The sequence below is a fragment of the Procambarus clarkii genome, chromosome 70, assembly GCF_040958095.1.
Source record: "Procambarus clarkii isolate CNS0578487 chromosome 70, FALCON_Pclarkii_2.0, whole genome shotgun sequence".
NCBI classification, from domain to species: domain Eukaryota; kingdom Metazoa; phylum Arthropoda; class Malacostraca; order Decapoda; family Cambaridae; genus Procambarus; species Procambarus clarkii.
Window position 1 is genome coordinate 20,511,662 of NC_091219.1, and position 15,662 is coordinate 20,527,323.

The following is a 15,662-nucleotide window of genomic DNA, read 5'->3' on the forward strand; positions in this document are numbered from 1 at the left end:
CCCGAAGGAACTAGAACAGCCGACGAAGTCAAGACCAACATCACGAAGTTCAGGCTCACACACAGACCCTCGAGCAACCACCGGGTGACCCGGGAGCCTCCCAGAAACAGACACAGATGAGACCGCAGCCGAAGGAGAGACGATGGAGGAAGAGACAAGGAAGCGGTCCGAGAGTCCCACACAAGACCCAGCCAGGTCCGAATTTGGGAGGGAACCAGACAGGACTTCCGCCAGTTCACCAGGAACCCGAACCCGGCGAGCTGGGAAAGAACCAAATCCCTGATGAGCAGACACATAGACTGGCCGGGAGCCCTCACCAACCAGCGAGCGAACAGAGCAAGCCTTCCCCCCACCGCCCCGTCACTGGGGCGAACCGCGAAAGAGCCGCTGCCCCTTATGAGAACCCGACCTGCGCGCAGAGCGAACACCGTGCTGACCAAGCACAAGCGGGACCGCAGGCGGCACCGGCGCCAAACCCGACACCTGTGGCCTACCCCGACGAACGGAACCCCAAGCCCTGGCACGACCCCGTCAGGAAGGAACCCCCCAGTTCCCCCGGAGCACCAACAACTCAGACATAGGGCGGCAGGTGGAAGAAGCTGCCTGCTTTATATTCACGACAAAATATTCAGGCTTCTCAAATGCAGAAGCCTCAAAAAGCAGAGGACAAAACGGAGAAGACAACCTATGAACCAGGGCCCAAGCGGATTCCAAAGTGGAAGCAAGGACCGCCTGTCGACATGCGAAACGCTAAGCGAAAAACCGCAGCAATGCCTCCAACAGGATCGGCACAAACAGCTTCAAGATGGCAGACGATGCCCGAGCAGCCGAGACCAAGGTGCCAGACCCAGGAACGGCCCCAAGCATCTCCAAATCCTCCGCAAGCCAATCCAAAGACAGCTCCAGGAGGAAAAAGAAAAGCAAGACCGAAGCCAAAAAGCCACAAGCGCGCAAGTTGCAAAAGGGCAGGAGAGAAGAGACTCTCATTAAGATGTTTAAAATCGCCCCCAGGTAATCCTGGACCACCGTCACCGCCTCGCACCACTCAAACGTGCGGGTCCGACAGAGCGAGTCCCAAGCATCTAACGAAAACAAGGGGCAGTCTGCAAGTCAGGACGACCCCGGAACCTCATAACGCCCCCAGTAAGGACACGACGATCCAAACTTGAACAAAGAAGGATCCATTATGGAGGCATACTCCAAGTCACGCAAGAGGTAAGCCGCGATAGCCGAACGCACCTTAGGCGGAGAGATGCAGGAAGCTGAAAACCTCCGCAAAGACAGAACCGAAGAATCCACAGGGACACGGAACCAAACCTGGCAAGGAGCAGAACTCAAGTCCAAATCATACGCATAGGAGGAAAAGAAAACCCCACTCCTTGCAACAGTAAACCCGGTCAGAAGGACGGAAAATCCAGGCGGGGTCCAATGGAGCCCAAGGCCCCCAAGTCAGCTCCTCCTTAACCCCGGGAACCTCCACACCAGGCCCCGGGGATGAGTCGTCCTCCAACGCTCCAGCTTCACAAGAAAAAGCCGGGGCAGCCGAAAGAGCCAGAAGGGCTCTTTCAACCTTGTCTATGTTGTCCTTGCCAGCCAGCAACCTAATTCACTCACTTGCTATTGCTGGGGGCTCTCTCTGCTGGAAGTTTTTTTAGCTTCATGCCTTCACAGAAGTTTTCAAACTTTAGTTGTCCATCTATATGATGATTCATTCCTCAAGGGGCCATATATCTGTTTTTTTGTTCTTTACCATTTGCTCTATCTGTATATCAAGGTTATTTTCACTGGTGGTCAGGGTTAGGTTTTTTTTCTCAATGATGCTTCTCCTGAGCCTGGCCTACCAGCTCATCAGTGGATCGTTCAAGCAACCAGTATCCCTTGACCTAGAAAGAATGGGGTTTTAAAGGATCTAAGTGTTGGGTCAAGCTGTTATGGAATTCCTGTCCATCACTAGACCTGATGCTGCTGTTTGCAACTTTCCTGGGTGCAATTCAGTGTTCGACCCTTACGGTCACTCCTGCTGCCTCCATCACTCCCTATTTTTGGTTTACGAGTTCTTTCCCCCCTCTGGTGTAAGAAATAGACAGGGAGGAAAGACAAAACGAGCCTCCCAGGAATCATAACACCTCTGGCTTAGGTCGATCAAAGGTGCAAAGAGGGAGATAAATATCCTGTTGAAGGAAACATTGGGAGTGTGAAAGTGGCAGGATGACACAGCAGCCCTTGGTGCTCTGTAGGCACTGACAACCGAAATAATGTCATGACATGGCTATTCCTTTCCCAGATATATCTTGCTGTTAGATTTGTAACCTTTCAACTGTTGAACTGGTCTCCAGTTTGCCTACTCTAAACAGCAAAGAATGTCAGATTAATGAATACCAGAACTGTTTAAAGCATTCAGGAATATGGACCAAAGAACAAAGGTTAAAAAAGCATAATTATTTAAAATATTTGTATTATATATATAATATAAAATAAAATATAATATAAAATATTATAAAACCACTTTACACCAAGTCAAAAAGAGAGAAGATATAGCCATGGCTGATTTTCTGGAGAATAATGGTGAAAATTTTACACAATACTAGTATGGAAAATGCAAAGAATGGGCATATGTCTCTTGGATTATCTTAACCTTATTTTTTAACACTACTCTCCTAATATTTGTCCTTACCAGTATAGACATCCAGTTCATATTGATACAATTTATTAGACTCTCCATAACAGGCAGTTGGTGGTGCATCACATAGAGGTCCTCACCATCATCATCTTCACTCTAAAAAAATTTACACAAGTACAGTATATAGTTTTGCCGATATGAGCAGAATAATATTTATCATAAACCTATCAAATTATGTATTCCCCAGTAATAGTTGTTACATAGCAAGAGTCAATGTATTGGATGAATTCCAAAGATCATATCAAAACTTAAAATACTCTACAACGGTTACTATTAATTAATGAAAATGAATATAAAAGCAACAAAATTTAACATACATGATCCCCATCTTGGTTCCTATTAAGCTTTGAGTGGCCAACTTGTACAGTTGTCCTGGTAATGTGGAATCTACCAGTGCTTCGATAACTTGGGTAATTTTCACCAAAAACAGAATCATATAAATCAAAAACATTTTTCTTGTCTCCGTCGGTCCTCATACGATCAGAATATATCAGTCCCACAAACTGCCCCGGGTTGTATGACTCCTTTGGTTGATATTTAATCATGATGTCACACCATCTGTAAAAGCCAAACCAGTAAAATACAATGGTATAGATTAGTACACACACACACATCTACACAATTTACTTACACAATTTTACTTACAATTGACAACTAGGAAAAGCCAGGCATTATCTAATGTACAGCAAATGTATTGTACATTGTTATGTACTTACTCAATGCTATGCAAAAATGTCTTTAGTAATTAATAGTCTGTATTTCCACCATTATTTTGTCTTTACTTCATTAACCTAACTGAAACCACTTGAAGCACGTGTTATTAAATCAATAATCATGCCAGTCTGAATTACTGAAGATTCGGATAGTGTTTCCCATCCAGGCTGCATCACATGGCAACCATAAAATCAAGACCATCATGTCATAGAAATAACAGTATGGTAGTTAAATTAATAAAGTTAAAATAAGAGTTAAAATGTAAGTAAAGGCAGGAAGCAAGACAAAAGTATTCAAACCAGTCATCAATAGTCAGTCATAAGTAATGAAGTCAAGCTTGCAGGAAAGCAGTCATATTTAGTCAGTAGATGAATCTAAGACAACAACACGCCAGTCAAACAATGGTTGACTGATGGTTTTGATTATAAAACAACTTTTGGAAATTAAATGTATTGCCTCAAAAGCAACTATAAATAAACACATTCAAACATGCAGGTTCCTGAACCACTATACCTTTGTTGGTTCACTTAGGAGATGTACGGCTCACAGCTGGAAGGATGCAAACTGAATGCATATTGAACAGGAAACAGTCAAAACCTACAATGCAGCTGACACTGTGAGGCATAGGTAATACTGACTAGTAAAGCATAATCTAGAGCACTCATGTGTGTTTTGAAATGAGGTAGAAAAGTTGCACAAGGACTTACAGAAATAAAGAAGTCAGACCAGATAAGTCTCTCCTTAGGTTCTGAAAGAATGCACACTAGAGCAAAGCATTCACCAAATTATTTTTCAGATATCCTTTCAAAAAGGGAACCAAGCAGACATACTCAAAAAGGCATACCGAGTTCAAATCTAGAAAAATGGTAACAGAGAAGGAAGGCTCTCTAAGATATGGACTAGAATCAGTAACATGTTGGTAGTGAAACCAGTAGAGAAAAATAATTAAAACCAAATAGGTGGAATATCTCAAAAGAAATGACATAATGAACTGACAATATAGATTTTGAATTGGAAGGTCCTGTGTAAGAAATCTAATTAGCTTTTTATGAAAGCTAATTTGATGATTTTAAACATGATCTCCTGGGGAACAGGAGATCACATCCAGACACAGTAGAGTGGAAGAAACTCCAGGAGGAAGGTGTGGGTGGAAACACCAGGAGAGAACATCATCTCAAGGTCATTGTGGAACGCCAGATCGAGTAAGTACGGCTCTCTTGAACTAAAGCACCTTATCATTCATATATTCTTTGCCTGTTCAGGGAATATAGTTAGGAAAGTGTCTATTTAATTGTGTTAACATAAAAGTCATATATTTCCATGCGTCATTCCAGTGTGAATATCTTTCAACGACCTGAAATGCCCATGAATCGTGGGACCAGGCGTGAGCAATCAGGACAGGCCTCCCTCCTCAAATGGACGAAACGCGAAAGGGCCGACGCCCCTTACATGATGCCAACTTATAAGCAGAGCAATCACTGCACAGGCTGTGAAACTGGCCTACCACGATGGGAGGCAACCTGTGCCCTGGCACAACCCTTACGAAAAGACCACCCGCGGGCTCCCTGGAGAACCAGCAACTCTAGCATGGCACAAAAACTAGAAGAGGCCGCTTGCTGATACTGCACCACTGCAAACCCTGCAAGCAGCAAAGGACCAAAAGGCATAGAAAACCTAAGAGCCAAGGGCCCACGTGGATTCCACAGACTGACCAAACATTGCCTGTCGGCACATGAATTGAGAAGCAAAGAACAGACTCCGACTCCTGCAGGATCAGCGCAAACAGCTTCAATAAAGTAGCCTGCCGAGACCAGTGCACCAGACCCACCATCCTCCTCAAGCTAGTCCGAAGACAGCTCGAAAAGGGGAAGGAAACGCAAGACCAAAGCCAAATGGCCACAGGCGCGCAAGTCCTCAGCTACTAAGGCAGCCGAAAGGGAGGGAACCTGCCTGTGAAGCTGAACAAGGCCAACATCCCGAGGAAGGGCAGGGGCGAATAAACACGCATTGAGACGCTTAAACTCGCCCCCAGGTAAACCTGTACAACTGAAAGGGTCTCTCGACACTCAAGCGTGCAGGACCAACAGAACGTATGGCATGCTCCCAACGAAAAGATAGGGGAGGAGGAGGGGAGGGGGAGACTGAATTCGGACTGAATCTGAATTTTTTAATAGATGAGGTATACAATCCTCCCAGAGGCACAGAAACACTGAACCAATAACCTTAATGAGACAGAGTTCCCAAGGTTGAGATCGGGCTGCAAGCAAAGCACACAGAAACATGCACTGGCAGTGCTTTTAAGACTCTCTAAGAACTGGCGAGTAGAAGAGCCTCAACAGCCTCAACAGTTGGTCTTCACAATTAACACCAGGAAATTGAAGAGATGGAATTGGCTAAAGAGGACTGAAGGTTCAGACACTCATTCTAAATGGCACCACACCATGAAGTGAATACTATAGCAGGTTGACCCCTTCTGTGGAGATCAAGTCTCTAGAGACCACCAATCAAAACTTGACACTATTGTTCTTGTAACAAACTAGGCTGGTTGTAAGAATTTTCCAGAATGTTTTATCTACAAGGGAGAATGGGAAGCTGGACCCGCGTGGTGACCCGGGACCTGACCCCAGGGAATTCGCGGTGAAAATAATTGACGCCTTATTCATAGTTTCGTATAATGAATCATCCTATAGTATTCAGTAATTTAGAGAAAATACGTCTTTATTCAGGTTGCATTCAAATTGTATTATATAGTTATAATATCAAGAGTATTCTAATTATTGAATTAAGTCACCATCAGTGACGTCACGAATCAGATCCAAGTTGTAAGGCGGAGTGACCGGCGGTCATAGGTCATCAGAGTTGACATGTCCACTATTTCTCAAAGGTCAAATAGCCATGTGGGGATCGGGAATAGCTCTCCCTTAAGATGCTTGTGTAATTTAACTTCAGTTAAAATAATTCAACCAATCTGGATCAATTAAGTACAACAGAGGTTAATTGTTATAACTTAAACCATGCTAAGTAACTTGGTAAGCGATGCGGAACAATACAATGCTCTAGTCTGGGGAAGATCAGAGAGAGGAGAGATCAGTGTGGTTTGAGAAACAACTCGGGCAGGTGGCCTTACCATCATCGGCCTCCCGACAGCACGAACATCTAGCTGGTCGCCCAAGGTAGAGTTGCTTTATGAGTTCTTATAGGGATAGCCCATTCATTGCCAAGTAGGGAGTGGTAGATTGATAGGGAGTGATAACCATTTAGATTTTGTTTTAGTTTTTCTTTTAATAAATTAATAGCTAGTAAAATTGCATTTTCATTATTTCCATGTGTTTGTTATATGTATATTAAATTGTCCCGGTCACGTGGTCCACACGAGGCAGAGTTGAATTGGGCGCCGATTCTAACATCGAATCGGAATTCATCATTCCCGTTTAATTAATTCCACACTCAAGTTTCCAAGGTTATAAACTACTAGTGGGGATCAAGCCCCAAGGTTGATTAATTAGCATGATCGATCCAGGCCTCGACCATTGCTCTGTGTTACTGGTCTGGTGGTGGCGGCGGAGGCGACTCTAGGGTTTTGCTCGAAGCCTATGTCACGTCATACGGGTTGTAGAATCCTAAGTCGGTCAATCGTCTTAGGACCAAGTGGCGTGGAGTCGGCTTTAGTAAAAGTTTTGGAGTCCCTTGTAGAGAATAAAAAGTAAGAATACGGGTAGAGGGGGAAAAGGCAGGAAAGATCATTCGAGAACACCCTCCCCGTGTTACATTCTGCTGGCACTAAAATACATCACCCATATTTTGGCAGTAAATGTTCCACCATCCACATGAACATCAGAGCCCTCAACCCTACATAACAAGTCTGCAAACTACATATCAGCACATGTCCATGGACTTGTGTTCCCCACCTGGATCACTCCCAATGTGAACAAAATCAGAGAAGACTTTGATATTGGTAATACTGCTAGAATCCACTCAGTAAAACATCTAAACTATTGAGACCAACTAAAATACCTAAATAGGTATTCACTAGATCAAGGGGGAAAAAGATAATTAATAATTTATACTGTACGTGGAAAATATTAGAAGGGCTGGTCCCATATCTGCCCACAGAAACATCACCACAGGAGACAAGAAGGTATGGCAGGATGTGAGAATACCCCTGTTGAAAAGCAGAGGTGTAATAGGTACTCTGAAAGAGTACTTTCAGAGTACTTTCTCTGATCAACATCAGACACCCGAGACTGTTTAACACGCTTCCACTACACATAAAGGACATAAATGGCCGACCTCTCACAGTGTTCAAGAGAGAACTTCATAAACACCTCTAAAGGATCAAATCCAAAAGGGCCGTGACGAGGATTCGAACCTGCGTCCTCCAAAGGATACCTGATCAACCAGGCTGTGAACAGCCACATCCAACAGCCTGGTTGATCAGTCCAACAACCAGGAGACCTGGTCGGGGACCGGGCCACGGGGACGTTGAGCCTCAAATCATAGCAAAGTAAAGTAAGGCTAAGCATTTTTTTTTTTGCACCTATTACTTTTGTATACACACATCTTTTTTGTTATATTTGCACACAGGCATGATGAAAAATTTGTTGTTATCCACTTTTTGAGGGTTAAAGTTTCAAGTCAATACTTTAAGGTATTTGAGATACTAAACATAAATTAACTGTCAAAAATTAAATACAAAAATATATATCGCAAAATCATAACTATCTAATAGTCCTACCTATGGGGCAAGCAAAATTATATTAAATTTGACTAAATTTAGACCCTTCAGTTTGTTGATTCACTTTAAGAAATGGGAAAACAGAATTAGGACATTATTTGTCTCGGTCAATATTTACAAAAAAAACAGCGTTGAATGTAATGAAATGCCATTTTCTGGGTGAGACCCGGAGGCTCCCCGGAGCTTACTAGGCTGATATGCTAATGTAAGACTTTGGCATCAGTCATGTGTATGGAGTTCTGAAGGTCTACCGGGGACCACGAGCCAGAACCTGGACCCCTCAGAGAGGCAAGGGGAGCAATGGCCTATAGAAACCTCCATGTGATTGGAAGCATTCTATGTCTGCCATCGACCAGGTCAGGCACCCAGACCTACTATTGCAACCAAAAGCCAAACAAGTGGATAGAACTCCACGAAAAGAAACGAGTAAATGATCATGACGTCATACGCTGCCGTGCCGCTATCTGCGCAGCTGCCCCCTCCCTGGAAGGGGAAAGGGGGAGCCCCAGATCCCCTCATGCCAGCTATCCACCTGTCAGTTCTGAGGCTAGATGTCAAAACACACGAAAAATACGCCGACCAGGGGGAGGGAGAAATGCCGGGGAGCCTCCGGGTCTCACCCAGAAAATTAAAACGCAGCTACCAAAGAAGGGACAAAAGAAAAGGAAGGACCACCAAAAACCCCACACTGCTGCCAAGAAGAAGCATGTAGGTGGGACACCATCAACAAAGCCATTAGACCACCAACAGAAGGTGAGAGACTCGAGGCGAAGCCGATCCGGCCCCGCCGTGGGCCAATCGAGCCTAGGAAGATCTCTGGTGCAACCACGGAGCCAGCAGAACCACAAACCCAAGCCAGCAAAGGAGGAGATGGAACGTCTGCCGTACAGAAAAACATCCCAACGTTGGCGAGCCTGCCAGAAGATCGAAGACGACAGTCCCGATGCGCGATTCAAGAGAAGGGAAACCGAGAGACAGTGAAAACGCCAACAAGCCGGGTAAGCCAGGAAACCAGGAACCCACATCTGGCAATAGGAGAGCCAAAAGGCACAAAGAAAACATACAACCATGTGTAGGATAAAAGGAGAAAATGGAAAACACAAGAAAAGACCAGAAGAAAAGCCCCAGCACCAACGGTCAGGGACAAGAGCGTAGAAGGAAGATAAGGAATGAAGAAGGCAAGTAGCAAAACAGGAATGAAAGGGACACGACCAACACACAGAGCCGCTGGTCACATTCCAACAAACCAACACAGTTGTGACACGTCACAACACAAGACGAAAAGGAAAAAAGGTGCAAAGATACGCCGCCAAACCAGTACCCGAACCAAGGAGTACGAGCTACGAGGATATGATCACCACATTTAATTAACACTTCCTGTTTCTCCTGAGTCCTGTTTCGTCTAACGCTAACGCATAGTGGACATAAAGTTATGTCCTCTTTTAAAATATTTGTATAAAATTCAATTTTTATCCGATTTACTTTGGGTTTGTTTCAAACTGCGCGCCATGAGGCTCTCTTTCTCACCACTAGGCTGCATGGTACAATAAGTTCATGAAAGGTGTGGACCACTTCGATCAAATGGTATTATGTCCCAAACGGGTTGCAGGTGGGTGACTTTAGCCGTTTATACTGGTAATGCTTCCCCCATATCATGTATTATATGCATATGTCTGTTTAGGGAATTTTATTCCGATCAATGTACAACCAAAAATAACTGTGTGCAACAAGTATAAACTTGACAAACAAAACAAAAGTAAAAACATTTCGTGTGTATTTGACGCTCACTGATATGTTCCAGCGTAGTTTTATATTTGGCGCTATTCTATCTTACGCTTTGTTGATCTTTTTTACCTATGGGCTCATAGAACATTCTATTGCGAACACATTGACACAAAAATGAATGACGTACATAGAAAATTTATGTCATGAGAGTGAAATAAATATAAACTTTCAAAGCGCCGTGCGTCGTCCCGTCACCAATACCGGGTAACAATTTCACCACTTCCCACACTCTTGCGGGCGGGCCGCATCATTATTCTACGCTTATATTCATATCACCGTGTTGGGAATTTCATTGCGAGTCCATTGATACCAAAATTAACGCTGTAGAACAAGTGTGGAGGTGATAACAGTCCCAAGAGTAAAAACATTTTGTTGCTGTTGGGCGCTCACGGCGAGTCATCTTCGTAGTTATTTATTTGGTGCTGGTATCCCTATACGTTTCGTGACTTTTTTTACTGATGTTCTTCTAGAGAATTTTATTGCGAACACGTTGGTACCAAAATGAAATACGTAGCTCGAGAACTAAGGTCATGAAAGTAAAAAGAGTATACACATTTTTGTTTTTACGCTTACGTGGCAAAACGCTCTGAGCACTTACGGTTGGCTGAGTGACCTTCGCGGAGAGCGCGAAAGTGTTAAGATTCCCAAAGGAAGTAATAAGGTAGAGAAAGACCGACTATGGGACCCCAGGGACACATGCACCAGGGAACACCAGTGGAATGAGAGCCCAAACAAGCCCAAGAGACATAGAAAAGAAGGATTGCAGTGTCAGAGTAATAGACAAGCGGAGCGCATGAGGAAGCGACGTGGTGGAGGATGACACCACACACAGCTTCAAGCGCAGATAAGACCTGTTCATGAGCCCAGGACATGGGCTCATGAACCTGCACATGAGCGAATGACAGGTGAGAAACGGGACCAAAAACCCAGAGCTAAACTACCGCAAACACAACTAGGGAAGGACTACTACGCAAGTACCATACAGAGAATCCAATGTCTATTGAGGGGCAACTCTAAAACTCCATACACATGACTGATGTCAAAGTCTGACATTAGCATATCAGCCTAGTAAGCTCCAGGGAACCAACAGGGCTCCCCCCAGAAAAGAAGATTAAATTATAATGTAAACCAAGATTACCTGAACATATCACGTAGGTTTAGTTCCCATGGTCCACCTCGAATGCCCCATAACCCTTGGTCCAGAATTTCTGATGTGATAGACTGATTGAACTCGACCATCTTTGAAACAATTTCATAAGGCAGATCTGCATACATCATGCTCAGAATGAACTCTAAATCAGCAGATGACAGGGCCTCTATATGTACCTTTATATAAAAGAAATTCAAAATGCATTTCATTTCTTAAAAAAAAAGCATTACAAAATCAATGAAGAATATATAAATCGTCTTAGGTTGAATAAGATTAACATCAAGCAATGAATGTATTAAATGCTATTTTCTGGTTGGCTACCAGTGACACTCTGAGCCTAACTCTGGTACCAACGAACCTAAGCCCAAGACACCAGGCCTCCAAGGCCCTTTCGTACCTTGCCGGAAGACACAACAGGAATCTTGCTCATTCAACGAGGTGAGATCAACCATAAAACGGGAGGAACTTACCTTAAAGCACAGGTACAACAAAATAAGTGAATACGTTAAGGAAATTAGGCACCCTCTCAGCAAACAAATCAAAAGATGGGTTCCATGGGGGGTAGATACCCTGACAGTGATGCACCTGCTTGCCACCACTTGGAAGGTCAGATCACCAGAGGTCCCACCCTGGGACTTCTGGGAGGGAAATATGAAAAATCTCTGTTATGTTGAGATGATTTCGGGGCTTAGTGTTCCCCCACGGGGTGGTCCTCGACCAGGCCTCCTTTTTGTTACACACCCCCCAGGAAGCAGCCCATAGTAGCTGTCTAACTCCCAGGTACCTATTAACTGCTAGTTAACAGGGGCACCAGGGTGGTTACCTTGAGGTTACCTTGAGGTGCTTCCGGGGCTTAGCGTCCCCGCAGCTCGGTCATCGACCAGGCCTCCTGGTTGCCGGACTGATCAACCAGGCTGTTGGACAGGGCTGCTTGCGACCTGACGTATTAGTCACAGCCAGGTTGATCAGGTATCCTTTGGAGGTGCTTATCCAGTTCTCTCTTGAACACTGTAAGGGGTCGGCCAGTTATACCCCTTATGTGTAGTGGAAGCGTGTTGAACAGTCTCGGGCCTCTGATGTTGATAGAGTTCTCTCTCAGAGTACCTGTTGCACCTTGGGTGAAAGAAACATTTTGTCCATTTGTCTTTGCCTCCACCTGGGATTGAACCCGGAACCTCAGGACTACGAATCCGAAGTGCTGTCCACCCAGCTGTTAAGCGCCCGGCAGGTACACAAGCTCAACTCTTGCAAGCACAACTAGGTGAATACAAGGTGGAGGAAAACCTGGGATAAACAAAGCCAGCAGCTCACCAAATGGCTAAACACACACACGCACACAAAGAGCAAGACCAAAGGATGCTAAAAAAAAAAAAATTATTATTAGAAAGTCAAGAGGCCACGAGCCTCAGCAAAAATTCACTCAGCCAACTTTCACACATCCTTAAAAGCTGGACAAACAATTGCTTTGTTTGACCAAATCACCACGTGGAGGATCATGAAAAAGTGATCCTTTAGATCAAGGGATGTAAGAAAATTGGCAACAAATGCAGACTCAACCCCTAATAGTATGAGGTGCACATGTTGCTCCATGATCCTGAGACACTACATTATGCATAACAGCCTTCCAGAGAGCAAAGAATGCTTGAAAGAGGCAAAAGAAGAGAGGGCATATCCATTTATCCACCAGTAAAAGATTGAAAGAAATGAAACAACAGTATAGGCTATAACCAGAAAATCGATAGAAGACAAGACAGAAAAGGTAACAACTGCAACAAACAATAGTTGGATGCTGACGAGTTCAGTCCAGTAGGCCAAACAAAACTCCTGCAATTCATGTGACTTGTAGCATGGCACAATCTTAGTGAGATAGCTACAATGAACCATCAGTCAATGAGTGAATATGAATGAGTGAATATGAATGAATGATATATATATATATATATATATATATATATATATATATATATATATATATATATATATATATATATATATATATATATATATATATATATATATATATATATATATATATATATGTCGTACCTAGTAGCCAGAACGCACTTCTCAGCCTACTATGCAAGGCCCGATTTGCCTAATAAGCCAAGTTTTCATGAATTAATTCTTTTTAGACTACCTAACCTACCTAACCTAACCTAACCTAACTTTTTCGGCTACCTAACCTAACCTAACCTATAAAGATAGGTTAGGTTAGGTTAGGTAGGGTTGGTTAGGTTTGGTCATATATCTACGTTAATTTTAACTCCAATAAAAAAAAATTGACCTCATACATAATGAAATAAGTAGCTTTATCATTTCATAAGAAAAAAATTAGAGAAAATATATTGTTTCAGGAAAACTTGGCTTATTAGGCAAATCTGGCCTTGCATAGTAGGCAGAAAAGTGCGTTCTGGCTACTAGGTACGACATATATATATATATATATATATATATATATATATATATATATATATATATATATATATATATATATATATATATATATATATATATATATATATATATGTCGTACCTAGTAGCCAGAACGCACTTCTCAGCCTACTATGCAAGGCCTGATTTGCCTAATAAGTCAAGTTTTCCTGAATTAATATATTTTCTCTAATTTTTTTCTTATGAAATGATAAAGCTACCCATTTCATTATGTATGAGGTCAATTTTATTTTATTGGAATTAAAATTAACGTAAATATATGACCGAACCTAACCAACCCTATCTAACCTAACCTAACCTATCTTTATAGGTTAGGTTAGGTTAGGTAGCCAAAAATGTTAGGTTAGGTTAGGTAGGTTAGGTAGTCGAAATGCAATTAATTCATGAAAATTTGGCTTATTAGGCAAATCGGGCCTTGCATAGTAGGCTGAGAAGGGCGTTCTGGCTACTAGGTACGACATATATATATATATATATATATATATATATATATATATATATATATATATGTCGTACCTAGTAGCCAGAACGCACTTCTCAGCCTACTATGCAAGGCCCAATTTGCCTAATAAGCCAAGTTTTCATGAATTAATTGTTTTTCGACTACCTAACCTACCTAGCCTAACCTAACCTAACTTTTTCGGCTACCTAACCTAACCTATAGAGATAGGTTAGGTTAGGTTAGGTTAGGTAGGGTTGGTTAGGTTCGGTCATATATCTACGTTAATTTTAACTCCAATAAAAAATAATTGACCTCATACATAATGAAATGGGTAGCTTTATCATTTCATAAGAAAAAAATTGAAGAAAATATATTAATTCAGGAAAACTTGGCTTATTAGGCAAATCGGGCCTTGCATAGTAGGCTGAGAAGTGCGTTCTGGCTACTAGGTACGACATATATATATATATATATACATATATATATATATATATATATATACATATATATATATATATATATACATATTATATATATATATATACATACATATATATATATGTCGTACCTAGTAGCCAGAACGCACTTCTCAGCCTACTATGCAAGGCCCGATTTGCCTAATAAGCCAAATTTTCCTGAATTAATATATTTTTCATAATTTTTTTTTTATGAAATGATAACGCTACCCATTACATTGTGTATGAGGTCAATTTTTTTTTATTGGAGTTAAAATTAACGTAGATATATGAACAAACCTAACCAACCCTACCTAACCTAACCTATCTTTATAGGTTAGGTTAGGTTAGGTAGCCGAAAAAGTTAGGTTAGGTATTCGAAAAACAATTAATTATATATATATATATATATATATATATATATATATATATATATATATATATATATATATATATATATATATAGATATATATATATAGATATATATATATAGATATATATATATATATATATATATATATATATATAGATATATATATATATATATATATATATATATAGATATATATATATATATATATATATATATATATATATATATATATATAGATATATATATATATATATATATATATATATATATATATATATATACATATATATATATATATATATAAATATAAAAATATATATATAGATTATATAAATATATATATATAGATATATATATAAATATAGATATATATATAAATATATATATATATATATATATATATATATATATAAAAATATATATATATATATATATATATATATATATATATATATATATAAATATATATATATATATATATATATATATATATATATATATATATAAAAATATAAATATATATATATATATATATAAATATATATATGTATAGATATATATATAAATATAGATATATATATAAATATAGATATATATATAAATATAGATATATATATAAATATATATATATATATATATATATATATATATATATATATATATATATATATATATATATAAAGCAAAAACGCAAAAAAGTTTCTTGTTCCAGCGCCTCAGTGTTGCGATTCAGAGGGGAAATGCCTGTTACGTCTTGGGCACTAGTCCAACTTCAGAGGAATTCGAAGAAGTGTTTGACTTGCAACAATGATCGAACCCGTCTGTGACATTCATCAATGTTTCCCATTGTTGTGTTTTTCAAGAGATCCATAACCT

The 15,662-nt window shown here is 40.7% G+C and overlaps 1 protein-coding gene across 1 annotated transcript in view; it reads right to left on the reverse strand.

Annotated features, from left to right (window-relative positions):
* The window catches only part of LOC123750794 (midasin-like), a gene marked incomplete at its 5' end in the record, with an annotated part of 90,474 nt that overhangs the window by 52,407 nt on the left and 22,405 nt on the right, over positions 1-15,662 (reverse strand). Inside the window, 3 exon segments of the mRNA XM_069311529.1 lie at positions 2,675-2,776; positions 2,998-3,238; positions 11,053-11,240. Of these exon segments, the coding sequence (XP_069167630.1) occupies positions 2,675-2,776; positions 2,998-3,238; positions 11,053-11,240 (531 nt within the window).